Here is a 14266-nt window from a genome sequence, read left to right on the forward strand (position 1 = left end):
CCCAACCAACAATCCTTTATACAGAATCCTTGACAGACACTGTTTTTTGGGTTTTTTTGGTTTTTTTTTTTTTTTTTGAGACGGAGTCTCACTCTATCGTCCAGGCTGGAGTGCAGTGGCGCGATCTCGGCTCACTGCAAGCTCCGCCTTCCAGGTTCACGCCATTCTCCTGCCTCAGCCTCCCGAGTAGCTGGGACTACAGGCGCGCACCACCACACCCGGCTAATTTTTTGTATTTTTAGTAGAGACGGGGTTTCACCCTATTAGCCAGGATGGTCTCGATCTCCTGACCTCGTGATCCGCCCGCCTCGGCCTCCCAAAGTGCTGGGATTACAGGCGTGAGCTAGACAGATACTGTTGGAACCTCTACATGAATACTCAACTCTCTTATGTTGTACTTACCTTTAAAAAGTAAATCTTACTGAATTTTTAGGCAGACGACTGAACATAATATGCTTAAGGCTTAAAACGGAGTATTTAGGCAGGAGCTAATAGAGAAAAATATTAGGTTTTTGTTTTCAATTTCTCAACCATTGGTAAAATAATGTTCAAAATCTCAAGCAACTTCAAAGACAAAAGCACACCAAGATCACTTCCAAACTGGAGTCAATTAAATACAATCTTACCAATTCAGTGAACTTCTCTGACTTGTATAATAACAGAATCAATGTAAAAGTGTAAGAGTTGTGTTTGACTCAGCGCTGTTATTTGCTAGAAAAAAAAAAAAAAAATCTCATCCCCCATAGGCCTAGGATAGGTCCAGACAGGTCACCCGCAATCCCTAGCAGGCAAGCTTTGCTTACTTAAATTCCCTAAACCAAGACTCATCTCTAAATGTCTAAGGTTCTTCTTGCCTCCATAATTCTCCCTATAGAACAAACATAGTTTTAATGGGAAGCATGATATTTCTGCCAGAGATGGTACACGATATGGAATCACTTGTTTGAAGACAAAATTAGTGGGAGTTTTCAACAAAACAGAAAATGAGAAGTTTAATAAGGAGGGTGACATGGAAATCTTTCCTCAAAAGCACTTAATTAGTTTTCTCCAAATCAAAATCCTTTGTTGGATATATATTCCATCTTTATTAAATAAATGATAGCATTTGTAATGACTTGAATACTATCTCAAAGGTCAGACTAATTTGAAGCCTTTTAGAACCTAAAATCCACAGGTAAGACATCTTAATTTATGGTCACTCATGTGGAAGGTCAACGTTGCTATTCACATAAGCTATTTCTAAGTTCCCCAAACAGATCCTCATCATTAATTTAAGGAGAAAAGTCCACTATAATGATCATGTTTTATCTTTGCGCTTCGAGTGTTAGGACAAACGGACTTTTCCCAGGTGCCTCTCGCCATCTCATTCCTTGCCTTTCCTCCAAAACAAGCAAAACTAAAATACTAAAAAATTTAGTCTGGTCCATACTAGTCACTAAAAATCTTCCCTCTTGTCAACACTTCATAGTAGGATAAGGGACGTAGTTTGCAAAGATTATCTGTACATCCTGTGTAAAAAATAAAATCGCATGGCACACCAAACCCAGATCCACTTCGGTGAATTCCCTCCAGGGCCCAAATGTGTTTATTATGCAACAGCCAGCATTCCCGATTGTAATCCCTGTCTGTGATGCAATGAAAAATACAAATGGCTTGGGTATAATCTGCTCAGTTCGTAAGTAGAGTAATTCGCGAGGAGCCAACGAATTAAAATATTTCCCAAATTCTCAGGAACCTTGAAAATGACAAACTGTGTCACAGTTCTCTGAGAATCACAATGAAAACTTTCCCTTCTGGAAATTTTTTAGAAATATGTCCCTCCAGTTCCAACTCCACAAAAAATCCGTACACACCGTTTTAATTTACGTTAAGAACTGCTCTCCCAGCGGGGAAAGGTGACCTGCATCAGGTGGTTATTTTCGAATCCACCCCGATACGATACCCACGCCGCTTCCCAGACGCTAAAAAGCCAGTGAAATGCTTCATCCTTTCTCCCCAAGGACAGTCATGGGAGTCAGTGTAATCCAGACCCCCGAGCCATAAACCACCCAGGGTTCAAGGCTTTACCTCCTAAGGCATAGGCCTCTTGAAAAATGGCATAATGGAGAGCTGAGAACACAATTAGGACAAAACTGCAACGACCTGCATTCTAAAGGAGAGAATCATACAGTATCTATTCCAAAAGTAGTTACAGGTAAGGGAAGACGGTCAGAGCATCTCTGGAGGCCACCTGGTCGCGTGAACCGAGTCTAAACGCTTAAGTTCCACACCTCCCCGAGTCCGCGTCTCCCCAAGCCAAAGCAATCAGCGCGCACGCCAAGCATCCAGGTGGGGAGAGGACGAGGGGAGGGGGCGGCCAGCCGCAGCTGCGAACTGGCCCGCGGCGGAGGCGAGGGGAGAAGACCAGCATTCCCTCACACAAAATGGTGGCGCCGAGGCGGAGGCCAGCGCACCTGGGGGCGCCACACGCCCTACGGGATTCCCGCAGACCGCCGCCAGCTGGACGCGAGCCCCGGGTCCAGGCGGCCCGCACTGGTCTGCGCCAGGCCCAGCCCCAAGGGGCCATTCACAGCCGGTGTCCCGCGTCGCCGCTCGGTGTCCGTGGGACTGGCGCCGGCGGGGGCGAGGGCCTGGCGCGACCGCCTCGGCCTCACCCCACGTCCGCGCCGGGGATAGGGAGCGCACTCACCTCAGACGCGCCCCGGGAGCCGCTGGAAGAGCCCGGGAAAGGAGGCGGAGCCGCGCGAATGAATGGAGCCGGCGGCTGCTCGCTGGCGACCTCCGGCCGGTCCCGGGCCGCACCGCTCGCGCCTGCCAGGGCTGGTGCGGCTGCCAGGACTGGTGCGGCCGCCTCCCGCTCGCCCCGGACGCCCGGCTCCTCGTCGCGGGTCGGCCGCGGCCCACCGTGCCCTCCGACGACGTGACGCACTAGCGCCGCAGCGCCTCCAGCCTTCGCTTCCGCTCCGCGCCCGCGCCCACCGCGAATCCCCCCACCCGCCCGCGCGGAGCGGCCCCTCCTCGGAGCCGGCGACGCCGCCCTGCCTCCCTCCAGCCCAGGCTCTCAAGCGCCGGCCGGCAGGTGCGGCCTTGGCCAGCCCGGGGGTGCCACGCGGCCCCCGCCTAGCCACCCGCGCCCCCTCTCCCCGCCCCGGCCGCCGTCACCCGGCAGCGCGACGCCCAGCTCAGGGCGATGGCCTGGTATTAAAGAGTCACCTTGGCTTAGATATAAAAATAGATGCGGTTAAGCCGCGGGGGCTACAACGCTGATTTTGCGTATTCTTTAATGCCGACCTTCGCAGGATTACTGTTCGCTTATCCCGGCGGAGCTCTCCAGCCCCGCGCAGGCCCTCCTGAAATTTACCCAGAGTGGGCGCGGCCATCCCGACCTCGGGACAGGGGTGCAGAGGGCACGGGCGAGGACCGCCGGCCTCCGCCCCGCCACCTTCATCCTAAACCTACTGCCACTTAGGTGCGTGCAAGGAAGAATCGTGGTCTGCTTTCACAGTCTAGAGAAGTCCTAGAGTCCGGACTTGCATCTGGAGATGTCAGGAAAATACCAAATTCCTGCGCTGACCTTTTCTCTTTCACCGTTTAACCGGTACAGACTAACCCTGACCCAGAAAGATAGCAGGGTTCCACCCGGCTTTCCTCCCCTGCCTCTGCCAGCTCTATTCTACTGTCATATGGCCTCTTGCGCCTTTGCTAATTACACATTCCTACTGAAAAAATTAGCCCTCCTGCATTTAAAAGATGATATATTGACTTTAAGGTAATGCATATTGTAGTCTAATGTATTTAATAAATGTATTGAGAAACAATATTGTATGTATTAATGTCAAGACTTTCTTTTACTCATTATGCAAGAACCGTAGCATTATGTTCAGCTCATCCAGAAAAGTGGGAAATTGCTCCTTTCATTCCTGGGAAATATTTAACAATCACAATACCAACTTTCACGAATTTCCTAATGATTAGCAAAATTAGCAAGATCAAAAAATACTTCAAAGAATACTTGTTGATACAGATATATTTGACCCCGATTTATTTATTTTTTTTTTTTTTTTTTTTTTTTTTTTTTTTTTTTGAGACGGAGTCTGGCTCTGTCGCCCTGGCTGGAGTGCAGTGGCGCGATCTCGGCTCACTGCAAGCTCCGCCTCCCGGGTTCACGCCATTCTCCTGCCTCAGCCTCCCGAGTAGCTGGGACTACAGGCGCCCACAACCGCGCCCGGCTAATTTTTTGTATTTTTAGTAGAGACAGGGTTTCACCGTGGTCTCGATCTCCTGACCTTGTGATCCGCCCGCCTCGGCCTCCCAAAGTGCTGGGATTACAGGCGTGAGCCACCGCGCCCGGCCTTTGACCCCGATTTAAAAAAAAAAAAAAAAAAAAGGCTTTTCTGCCATGTAAGAATCTATTGTTTCATTTGTATAATATTTAATTAGCCAAAATCTTGACTATTACACATCATTTACCATTTTAATGAAACGTAATGAATTAGATTTAATAGAGCAGAAATTTTGGATAGTTGGGTTCTACCTATAGCCAGTGATGGATGAAATTATATGACTTGTATTTACATTTCTAGAGCTATATGTAAGTAGGAGTCCCCAGGGTAATCCCAAACAATTGCCATTTGGGGAAGCTTTTTTTGGCTACCAGACTATACCCTACAGATGTTGAAGCCTCAGGCCTTACTGTAAAGCTAACCAGTACAACTTGTTTATAATATTTGAAATGCCTGGGTATGATTAACTCTTAGCTATTGTCTAAGAAGTGTGCGGGTATTTGTGCCTGAATCAGGGAGGCCTGGCTCCCAAATGTCTGGCTACTCTGGTAGGAGACAGAACTACATTCACCCAGCCCTATAAAAAAAAAAAAAAAGTCCAATTTTTTTTTTTTTTTTTAATTTGAGACAGGGTTTCACTCCCACAGCCTAGGCAGGCTGGAATGCAATGGCGCGGTCTCTACAACTTCCACCTCTACAACCTGCAATTTCTGCAACCTCCGCCTCCCAAGCTCGAGCTATTCTCTGGCGTCAGCCTCCGGAGTAGCTGGGACTACCGGTGCACACCAACGCATACCACTAAATTTTGTAGAGACGGAGTTTCGCCATGCTGCCCAGGCTGGTCCTGAACTCCTGAGCTCAAGTGATCTGCCTGCCTAGGCCTACCAAAGTGCTAGGATTACAGGTGTGAGCCACCACGCCCAGCCTGATTCTCTTTTCCCTACTTGCAACATGACACTATTTTTGAGAGTTTTTGTTTTTTTCTTTTTAAATCACCATTGACTTCTCTCTTTGGCTGAGATAAGTTTTGCTTATGTTAGTGGGCATGAGGGAAGAGAGAGACCCTCTCATATTGTTTTATACTCAGAAAAGGAAAGACAAGAGAAACTAAAGGCAGGTAGCCTGGCACCTAGGAACCAGACCCAAAACCAGGCCTCGGCCTGCCTGACCTAAGCCTAGTAGTTAAAATTCGACCCCTGACCTAGCAACTGTTGTTACCTATAGATTCCACACATTGTATGGAAAGACATTGTGAAACCTCCCGTTCTGTTCTGTTTCACTCTGACCACTGGTGCTCGCATCCTCCGTGATGTACCCCCTGGCTTGCTCAATCGATCACGACCCTCTCTCGCAGAACCCCTTAGAGTTGTGAGCCCTTAAAAGGGACAGTAGTTGAGCACCTGACAAGCTCGGATTTTAAGACGCTAGCCTGCCGATGCTCCCAGCTGATTAAAGCCACTCCCTTCACTATCGGTGTCTGAGGGGTTTTGTCTGCAGCTCATCTCGCTACATTTCTTGGTTCCCTGACTGGGAATCGAGGTGATTAACAGATGGTCAAGGCAGCTCCTTAGGCGGCTTTAGCCTGCCCTGTGGAACATCCTGCCGGGGACTCCAACCAGCCGGAGCGACGCAGATCCTGAGAGCGCTCCCAGGTAGGCATTTGCCCCGGTGGGACGCCTCGCCAGAGCAGTGTATGGCAGGCCCCTGTGGAGGATCAATGCAGTGGCTGAACACCGGGAAGGAACTGGCACTTGGAGTCTGGACTTCTGAAACTTGGTAAGACTAGTCTTTGGAACTTGCCCACTCCATTTGAGTGGAAGTGTGGCCTGATCAACCATGGCGTGCCTTTATTGGCATTTTGGTTTTGGTTTTGACTTGGTTTGAATTGTTTGACAGGACTGGTCTTTGGAACTTGCCCACTCGAGTGGAAGCGTGGCCTGATCACCCATGGCGTGCCTTTATCAGCACTTTGGTTTTGGTTTTGACTTGGTTTGAATTGCTTGACAGGACTGGTCTTGGGAACTTGCCTACTCCATTTGAGTGGAAGGGTGGCCTGATCACCCACGGTGTGCCTTTACCAGCATTTTGGTTTTTGTTTTTGACTTGACTTGGGTTGCTTGATACTTTGGTTTTGGTTTTGACCTGGCTTGGATTTCTTGATACTCTGATTTTGGTTTTGATTCTGGTTTGATGTAAACTGTAACAGTGTGTGTGCCCTTTTTACCCGTTCTGTGTTTTGTAGTGTGTGTGTGGGGTGTTGTGTCTCAAGGAGACATGGGTCAGGCACAAAGTAAGCCCACCCCACTAGGAACTATGTTGAAAAATTTCAAGAAAGGATTTAAGGGAGATTACGGTGTTACTATGACACCAGGAAAACTTAGAACTTCGTGTGAAATAGACTGGCCAGCATGAGAGGTGGGTTGGCCATCAGAAGGAAGCCTAGACCGGTCCCTTGTTTCAAAGGTATGGCACGAGGTAACCTGTAAGCCAAAGCACCCAGACCAGTTTCCGTACATAGACAGTTACAGCTGATTTTAGACCCCCTTCCCCGCCGCAGTAGTTAAGAGAACAGCAGCATAAGCAGCTGGCAGAGGCAAGGAAAGACCAGCAGAGAGAGACAGAGGAAAAGACAGAGAGGAAGAGACAGAGAGACAAAGAAGGAGTCAAGAAAAGAGAGAGAGAGACAGAGAGACAGAAAGAGAAAGAGACAAAGGCAAAAGGAAAGTCAGAGAGAGAGAGACAGAAAGTCAAAGAGAGAAAGAAAAGAGAAAGAAAGAAATATACAAATAAGAAAAAAACAGTGTACCCTATTCCTTTAAAAGCCGTCTATACCAATTCTAAGTTAATTTAGATTAAACAACGTCTTATTAATGAGAAAGGATAATTGAAATACCAAACTTACAAGGTTTTCAACAAAGTAAAGTTTGCTAAAAGTTAACAGTGTAACATGTATTACAGTAACTTCTAATCTTGTGGCCTTAGACAGTCTAGTCCACAGATATAAAGAAAGTTCGCTTTATAAAAAAAAAAAAAGGCAATGGTTATCTTCAAAAAAAAAAAAAAAGGAAAAAAAAGGGGGAGAGGCAGAACTTATGTAATAAGAGTGTTATATGGTAAATTCTTGTCCTGAAATAAATTAACTGGTTGTTTAAAGAAAGAAATGTTTGTAATAAGTCAGAAAGTTGAGACATGTTGAAGAATTGTCTGCAAAAGTCGTGAAAGAAAAAAAGTCATAAAAAAATTTATGCAAAAAATGTTGTATAATTTAAAAGTAATAAAGTCTCCTGAGAACTATTGAAGAAACAGTTTATGTGCAAGGTGTGTAAGAAAAGTAAAATATACCTTTGGTAAAAAGATTATAAGGAGGCATAAGAATATGGATTTTTACCTACACTAAAAGGTTAAAAAAAATTATTGTTTTGAAAGTTTAAGCAAGTTTTAAAAGGTTAATTGTAAGGAAAATTCTGTGTGTAAGCATATTAGCTAAAGTTAAAAAGGTATCATCCAGTTTTTCTGTGAACTGGACATTAAAGTAAAAACGCAACAGGTTTTTCTTAAAGCACCAACCTGTTCTTTAACAAAAATTATAAAAGGTTAAAAAGAGTCTATAAAATCTTACCTTATGGTCAAACATTAAAAATTAGATAAATATGTCTATAAGGTTTTATTAAAATTAAGTTTAACATTAATAACACACTAATATAAAGGTAAAATTTAGCTTATCTAGTATAAAAATCATACAAGAAGCATTATTAAATATAAAATGGTGTTTAGCTTTCTTTGGTCTAAAAACTAATAAAAATAGGTGCTAAAGGAAAGGAAACTTTCATTTTACTAGAGGATCATAGAAGTTAAAAACTTAAAACAAAGTTTGGCAATTAAGACAGCATACCGGAGCCTATTGTGAGGAGAAGGGATGGGCGAGGGATAGAATTAGGAGATATACCTAATGTAAATGACGAGTTAATGGGTGCAGCACACCATCATGGCACATGTATACATATGTAACAAACCTGCACGTTGTGCACATGTACCCTAGAACTTAAAGTATTAAAAAAAAAAAAAAAAAGACAGCATATCAAGATGCAAATGCCTGGTTGAAATGGATCAAATATTCCATCTGCACGTTAAACAAAAGCAATTATTATGCTTGTGCACATGGCAGTCCAGAGGCCCAGATTGTCCCCTTTGCACTAAGACGGTCCTCCAGTCGACTAAGCATGGGTTCCATGGTAGCTCTTTTCCAGGATTCTACAGCCTGGAGTAATAAGTCATGCCAAGCTCCCTCTCTGCTATATCCCAAAGTCCAGCACCCCGCAGGTCAGCCCCCGAGGGCCATCCAGCTTCCGTCTCCCAACACTAAGTTCACTTCGTGTCTCTCACAAGAGGGAGGAAACTTAGCATTCCTTGGAGACCTGAAGGGATGCAGTGAGCTTAAGAATTTTCAAGAGCTTATCAATCTGTCAGCCCTTGTTCATCCCTGAGCGGATGTGTGGTGGTATTGTGGTGGACCTTTACTGAGCACTCTGCCGAATAACTAGAATGGCACTTGTACTTTAGTCCATTTGGCTATCCCTTTCACCCTGGCATTTCATCAACCAGAGGAAGAAAAAAATAAGACATAGTAAAGCAAGAGAAGCTCCTTATGGGTCTTTCGACTCTCACATCTATTTAGATGCAATTGGAGCCCTGCAAGGAATACCAGATCAATTTAAAGCTTGAAATCAAATAGTTACAGGATTTAAGTCAGTATTTTGGTAGATGACAGTCAATAAAAATATAAATTAGATAAACTACATCTATTTCAACCAACAGCAATGAGCTTTTCATGACTTAAAAGAAAATCTCAGGTCGGCCCTAGCCCTGGGGCTACCTGACCTGACAAAACTTTTTACACTCTATGTGTCAAAAAAAAAATGGCAGTTGGAGTTTTAACCCAGACTGTAGGGCCCTGGCCAAGACCAGTGGCCTCTCTCTCAAAACAACTAGACAGGGCTTCCAAAGGCTGGCCCCCATATCTAAGGGCCTGGCAGCAACAGCCCTGTTAGCACAAGAAGCAGATAAGCTAACTCTTAGGCCAAACGTAAACATAAAGTCCCCCCATGCTGTGGTGACTTTAATAAATACCAAAGGACATCATTAGCTAATGAGTGCTAGACTAACTAGATACCAAAGCTTGCTCTGTGAAAATCCCTGCATAACCATTAAAGTTTGCCTCACCCAAAACCCGGCCACCTTACTCCTGGTATCAGAGAGCCCAGTTAAACATAACTGTGTAGAGGTATTAGACTCAGTTTATTCTAGTGGGTCCAACCTCTGAAACCATCCTTAAACATCAGTAGACTAGGAGCTGTACATGGATGGGAGCAGCTTTGCCAACCCCTGCAAAGTGACTCTGAAAAAGATGACAAGCCCTGCTCCAGTCACACCCGGAAGCTGACTGGTCCATGCACAGCTGAAGCATGAGGAAGCTCATCTCGGGACTCATTTTCCTTAAAATGTGGACTTGTACAGTAAGGACCTCAACTGACCTTCCTCAGATTGAGGACTGTTCCCAGTATACACATCAAGTCACTGAAGTAGGACAAAAGAATGCTACAGTCCTATTATTTTATGGTTATTATAAGTGTACCAGGACTCTAAAAGAAACTTGTTTGTATAATGCTATTCTATTCAAGGTATGTAGCCCAGTCTCTAAATGTTATGTTTGTGAAAGAACTATAATAGAAGATCAATGGTCATAAGAAGCCCAAGAATTAGTGCCTCCTGACCCAGTTCCTGATGAATTCCCGGCCCTAAAGAATCACCCTGATCATTTCTAGGTTCTAAAAGTCTCAATTATTGGACAATATTGCATAGCTAGAAAAAGGAAATAATTCACTCATTCTATAGAATGACTTAGTTGCCTAGGACAAAAACTGTATAATAGTACCACAAAAACAAATACATGGTGGAGTTCAAACCATACAGATAAAAATCCATTCAGTAAATTTCCAAAATTGCAGACCATTTAGGCCCAGCCAGAATCCCACTGGGACTAGACGGCCCCACTGGGCTATGCTGGATATGTGGACATAGAACCTACGCTAAGCTGCCTGACCAGTGGACAGGTAGTTGTGTTATTGGCACTATTAAACCATCTTTCTTTCTACTGCCCATAAAAAACATGTGAACTCCTCGGCTTCCCTGTCTATGCTTCCCGCAAAAAGAAAAGCATAGCTATAAACAAACTGAAAAATAATGAATAGCCCCCTAAGAAAATTATACAATACTATAGGCCTGTCACTTAGACACAAGACGGCTCATGGGGATACCAGACCCCCATTTATATGCTCAGCCAAATCATACAGTTGCAAGCTGTTTTAGAAATCATCGCTAATAAAACCGGTCAAGCCTTGACTATTCTGATGCGGCAAGAAACTCAGATAAGAAATGCTATCTATCAAAATAGATTGGCTCTCGACTACTTGCTAGCAGCTGAAAGAGAGGTCTATAAGAAATTTAACCTTACTAATTACTGTCTTCACATAGATAATCAAAGGCAAGTATTTAAAGACATAGTTAGAAATATGACAAAACTGGCACATGTACCCATACAAGTGTAGCATGGATTCGATCCTGAAGCTATGTTTAGAAGGCAGTTCCCAGCACTAGGAGGATTTAAAACTCTTATAATAAGGGTTATAATAGTAATAGGAACCTGCTTACTGCTCCCTTGTTTGCTACGTGTACTTCTTCAAATGATAAAAAGCCTCATCGCTACCTTCGTTCACCAGAATGCTTCAGCACAAGCGTACTATATGAATCACTATGAATATATTGCACAAGAAGACATAAATAGCGAAAATGAGAGTGAGAACTCCCACTAATAAAAAGTGAGAGTCTTACAGGGGGCAAATGAGGGAAGAGAGAGACCCTCTCATATTGTTTTATACTCAGAAAAGGAAAGAGAAGTGAAACTAAAGACAGGTAGTGCAGCACCTAGGAACCAGACCCAAAACCAGGGCTGGGCCTGCCTGACCTAAGCCTAGTAGTAAAAATTGGACCTCTGACCTAGCAATTGTTGTTAGCTATAGATTCCAGACATTCTATGGAAAGACATTGTGAAACCTCCCGTTCTGTTCTGTTTCACTCTGACCACCGGTGCTCGCAGCCCCTGTCACATACCCCCTGGCTTGCTCAATCGATCATGACCCTCTCACGTGGACCCCTTTAGAGTTGTGAGCCCTTAAAAGGGACAGAAGTTGAGCATCTGACGAGCTCGGATTTTAAGACGCTAGCCTGCCGATGCTCCCAGCTGATTAAAGCCACTCCCTTCACTATCTCGGTGTCTGAGGGGTTTTGTCTGCAGCTGGTCCTGTTACAGGCAAAGAACAACAACTAAAAAAATGAGCTTTTATCAGATTAGTATATGCTGAAAATTTTTACCACAATATTTTGAAATACGCTTTGAGGCTTTTGCCTGAATGGTTTTTAGAGTAAAAGGATTATTGCTTTGGTTTTTGTTGTTGCAATGCTTGCTTTAATTATTACTTTGTTATTAGCAAAGGAAACATGTTAAGAGTTCGTTCTCATTGCATTTTTCCTCTATGTTTAAAAAGGAGTGGAACCATCTTAAGTAGAAAAAGCTTGCCACAACCCTGGATTTTGGAGGTTACTAATACACATGACCCAGAAAAGAGCTCTTTCGTTGCACTGGGGAAGAGGAATTCTTAATAGCTAAAATCGTAACTGATATTTTTGACAGCTAACAAATTGCCAGGCACTCTACAGACTTCTTTATGGAAATTAATTCACTTAGTTCTCTTACCATCCTTCCAGGTATACACTGTTACCCCCAGTTTACCTAAGAGGAGCCTTGAGGCACACAGAGAAGCTAAGCAATTTGCCCTTGGTCACACAGATAGTAATCCTAGCATGTTGGCTCAAAAGCATACTCCCTTAGCCAGAATTCCATACTGCCTTAAACGTGGACAAAATTCTATGCCATATGGATAGATTTTGCTTTTGAAGCCCTAAAACATACCAAATATCCTATACTTTCAAGTTTAAATAATTTCTTAGATCTCGTATTTTCCCAGACAGGAAGGAAGAATTAAACCCTTAGTTGGCAATAGAACTTGTAAAAACTTCCTCTAGTATATACTAAGCAAAATTTTATAATCTGTTGGTTTTTGAAAAGCACATCTTTCATTTTTACATCATTTAAGTGTAATTGCTCTCCAAGTCCCGCCCCCCACTTCCAGGGCATAATTACAAGTTTTCGTAATGTTTATTTAGTGCGTGGAAAAGACACGTTTCCTCAGAAAGATTCATCATCATCTTTGATCCTCCAGTAAGACATAAATGTGTTGGAACAGGCCCCCCCCAAAATCTGGCCATAAACTGGCCCCAAAACTGGCCATAAACAAAATTTCTGCAGCACTGTGACATATTTGTGATGGCTGTGACGCCCACGCTGGAAGGTTGTGGGTTTACCGGAATGAGGGCAAGGAACACCTGGCCCGCCCAGGGCAGAAAACTGCTTAAAAGCGTTCTTAAACCACAAACGATAGCATGAGCAACCTGTGCCTGGACATGCTCCTGCTACAGGTAACTATCCAGAGCCCACCCCTTTATTTCGGCCCATCCCTTTGTTTCCCGTAAGGAATACTTTTAGTTAATCTATAATCTATAGAAACAATGTTTATCACTGGCTTGCTGTCAATAAATGTGTGGGTAAATCTCTGTTCGAAGCTCTCAGCTCTGAAGGCTGTGAGACCCCTGATTTCCCACTTCACACCTCTATATTTCTGTGTGTGTGTCTTTAATTCTTCTAGCGCCCCTGGGCTAGGGTCTCCCTGACTGAGCTGGTCTCGGCATAAATGGGTAGATTTGGAATGCATCATATGTTTTAAATACATAAAATCACAGGGAGAATTTTTTTTTTTTTTTTTTTGGAGACAGAGTCCCACTCTATCATCCAGGCTGGCATGCAGCGGCGTGATCCCCACTCACTGCAATCTCCGCCTCTTAGGTTCAAGCAATTATCCTGCCTCAGCCTCCTGAGTAGCTGGGATTACAGGCACGCACCACTATGCCCGGCTAATTTTTTGTAATTTTAGTAGAGACGGGGTTTCACCATGTTGGTCAGGCTGGTCTCAAACTCCTGACCTTGTGATCCACCCACCTCGGCCTCCCAAAGTGCTGGGATTACAAGCGTGAGCCATAGGAGAACATTTTAATAACTGAAGTAGCCCAGGGATTTCTAGATTGAAACTATGAGCCAATCAGTTAACTAGTTAACTAATAATATCAGCCGTGGCAATGGAGAAAGACAATCTTCCCTGCAGGCACTAAAAGACAAAAAGGGACACCTATCTTAGAATGCTTGATTTCTTCCTTTGGTATGTAAGAAAACATGTCACAGGAATGCTTTCAGAATTAAAAGCAGTGTTTTGACTGAGTTTTATTGGTCAAACACTACTAAGACTGCAGATTTCAAATTCCTGAGTGATACTGTGCCCCAGGGTGAAAAAAGAACCTGAAGAAAAGAGAAATAAGTTTGAGAAGCCCCGTTGCATTTGTTATGCGGCTTGATTTGCTTTAATATGTGGTAGAAGGGCAGAGAATTTGGTAAGTTTAGTTTGGATTTAAAAGAAATAAAATGTGCAATTTTTCATATTATTAATGAAAAATCACATACATATTTACATCCATGGTAGATACTGAAAGTTGCTTAATTAATATCCATTCTCTTCTTTCTTTAGGACAAACCGAATTTTGTTCATGGTGGCAATGTGCCCCACTAAAACTCTTTTCCTCCCTCAGACTCTTCTAGTAGCTGGGATAGCCATATGGTCATTTTGGCCAACGAAACGTAAGCAGAAGATTATTAGATATGGCTTCCAAGAAAGCTTTTATTTTCTGGTAAAAGAGGGCAGACTCAATTGGCATATACCTTTATCTTTTTTCAAGCATTTGTACTTTTTTCTTCTTCCTGT

General features: G+C 43.8%; 2 protein-coding genes and 1 long non-coding RNA gene across 17 annotated transcripts in view; 2 read left to right on the forward strand and 1 right to left on the reverse strand.

The window, feature by feature from the left end:
* Positions 1 to 3332, reverse strand: part of FAM169A (family with sequence similarity 169 member A) — an 89818-nt gene extending 86486 nt beyond the window's left edge. For 6 of the 11 annotated variants that reach the window (XR_277976.5, XR_012413738.1, XM_073993622.1 and 3 more), the window contains exon 1: positions 2690 to 2930. The gene's annotated coding sequence lies outside the window, so the exon portion shown is untranslated. Of the gene's footprint in view, positions 1 to 2689; positions 2931 to 3213 lie in introns of those variants that run through there. The other 5 variants (XM_073993621.1, XM_073993619.1, XM_005557151.5 and 2 more) reach the window with 2 other exon arrangements.
* LOC141407015 (uncharacterized) lies at positions 2417 to 4044 on the forward strand. Its single transcript, XM_073993623.1, has one exon. It carries the CDS (start codon positions 2424 to 2426, stop codon positions 2922 to 2924), a length of 501 nt encoding a protein of 166 aa, XP_073849724.1. The 5' UTR covers positions 2417 to 2423; the 3' UTR covers positions 2925 to 4044.
* Positions 4045 to 5874: 1830 nt separating this feature from the next.
* Positions 5875 to 14266, forward strand: part of LOC123573984 (uncharacterized) — a 123470-nt gene continuing 115078 nt past the window's right edge. For 3 of the 5 annotated variants that reach the window (XR_010587410.2, XR_012413741.1, XR_012413745.1), the window contains exon 1: positions 5875 to 6059. This is a non-coding gene — a long non-coding RNA (uncharacterized lncRNA). The remainder of the gene's footprint in view (positions 6060 to 14266) is intronic. The other 2 variants (XR_010587411.1, XR_012413742.1) reach the window with 1 other exon arrangement.

This window comes from Macaca fascicularis, chromosome 6, assembly GCF_037993035.2.
Source record: "Macaca fascicularis isolate 582-1 chromosome 6, T2T-MFA8v1.1".
Classification (NCBI taxonomy): domain Eukaryota; kingdom Metazoa; phylum Chordata; class Mammalia; order Primates; family Cercopithecidae; genus Macaca; species Macaca fascicularis.

Coding starts and splice junctions, on each gene's coding strand:
- LOC141407015 (XM_073993623.1), top strand. CDS start 2,424: ATGGTGGCGCCGAGGCGGAGGCCAGCGCACCTGGGGGCGCCACACGCC.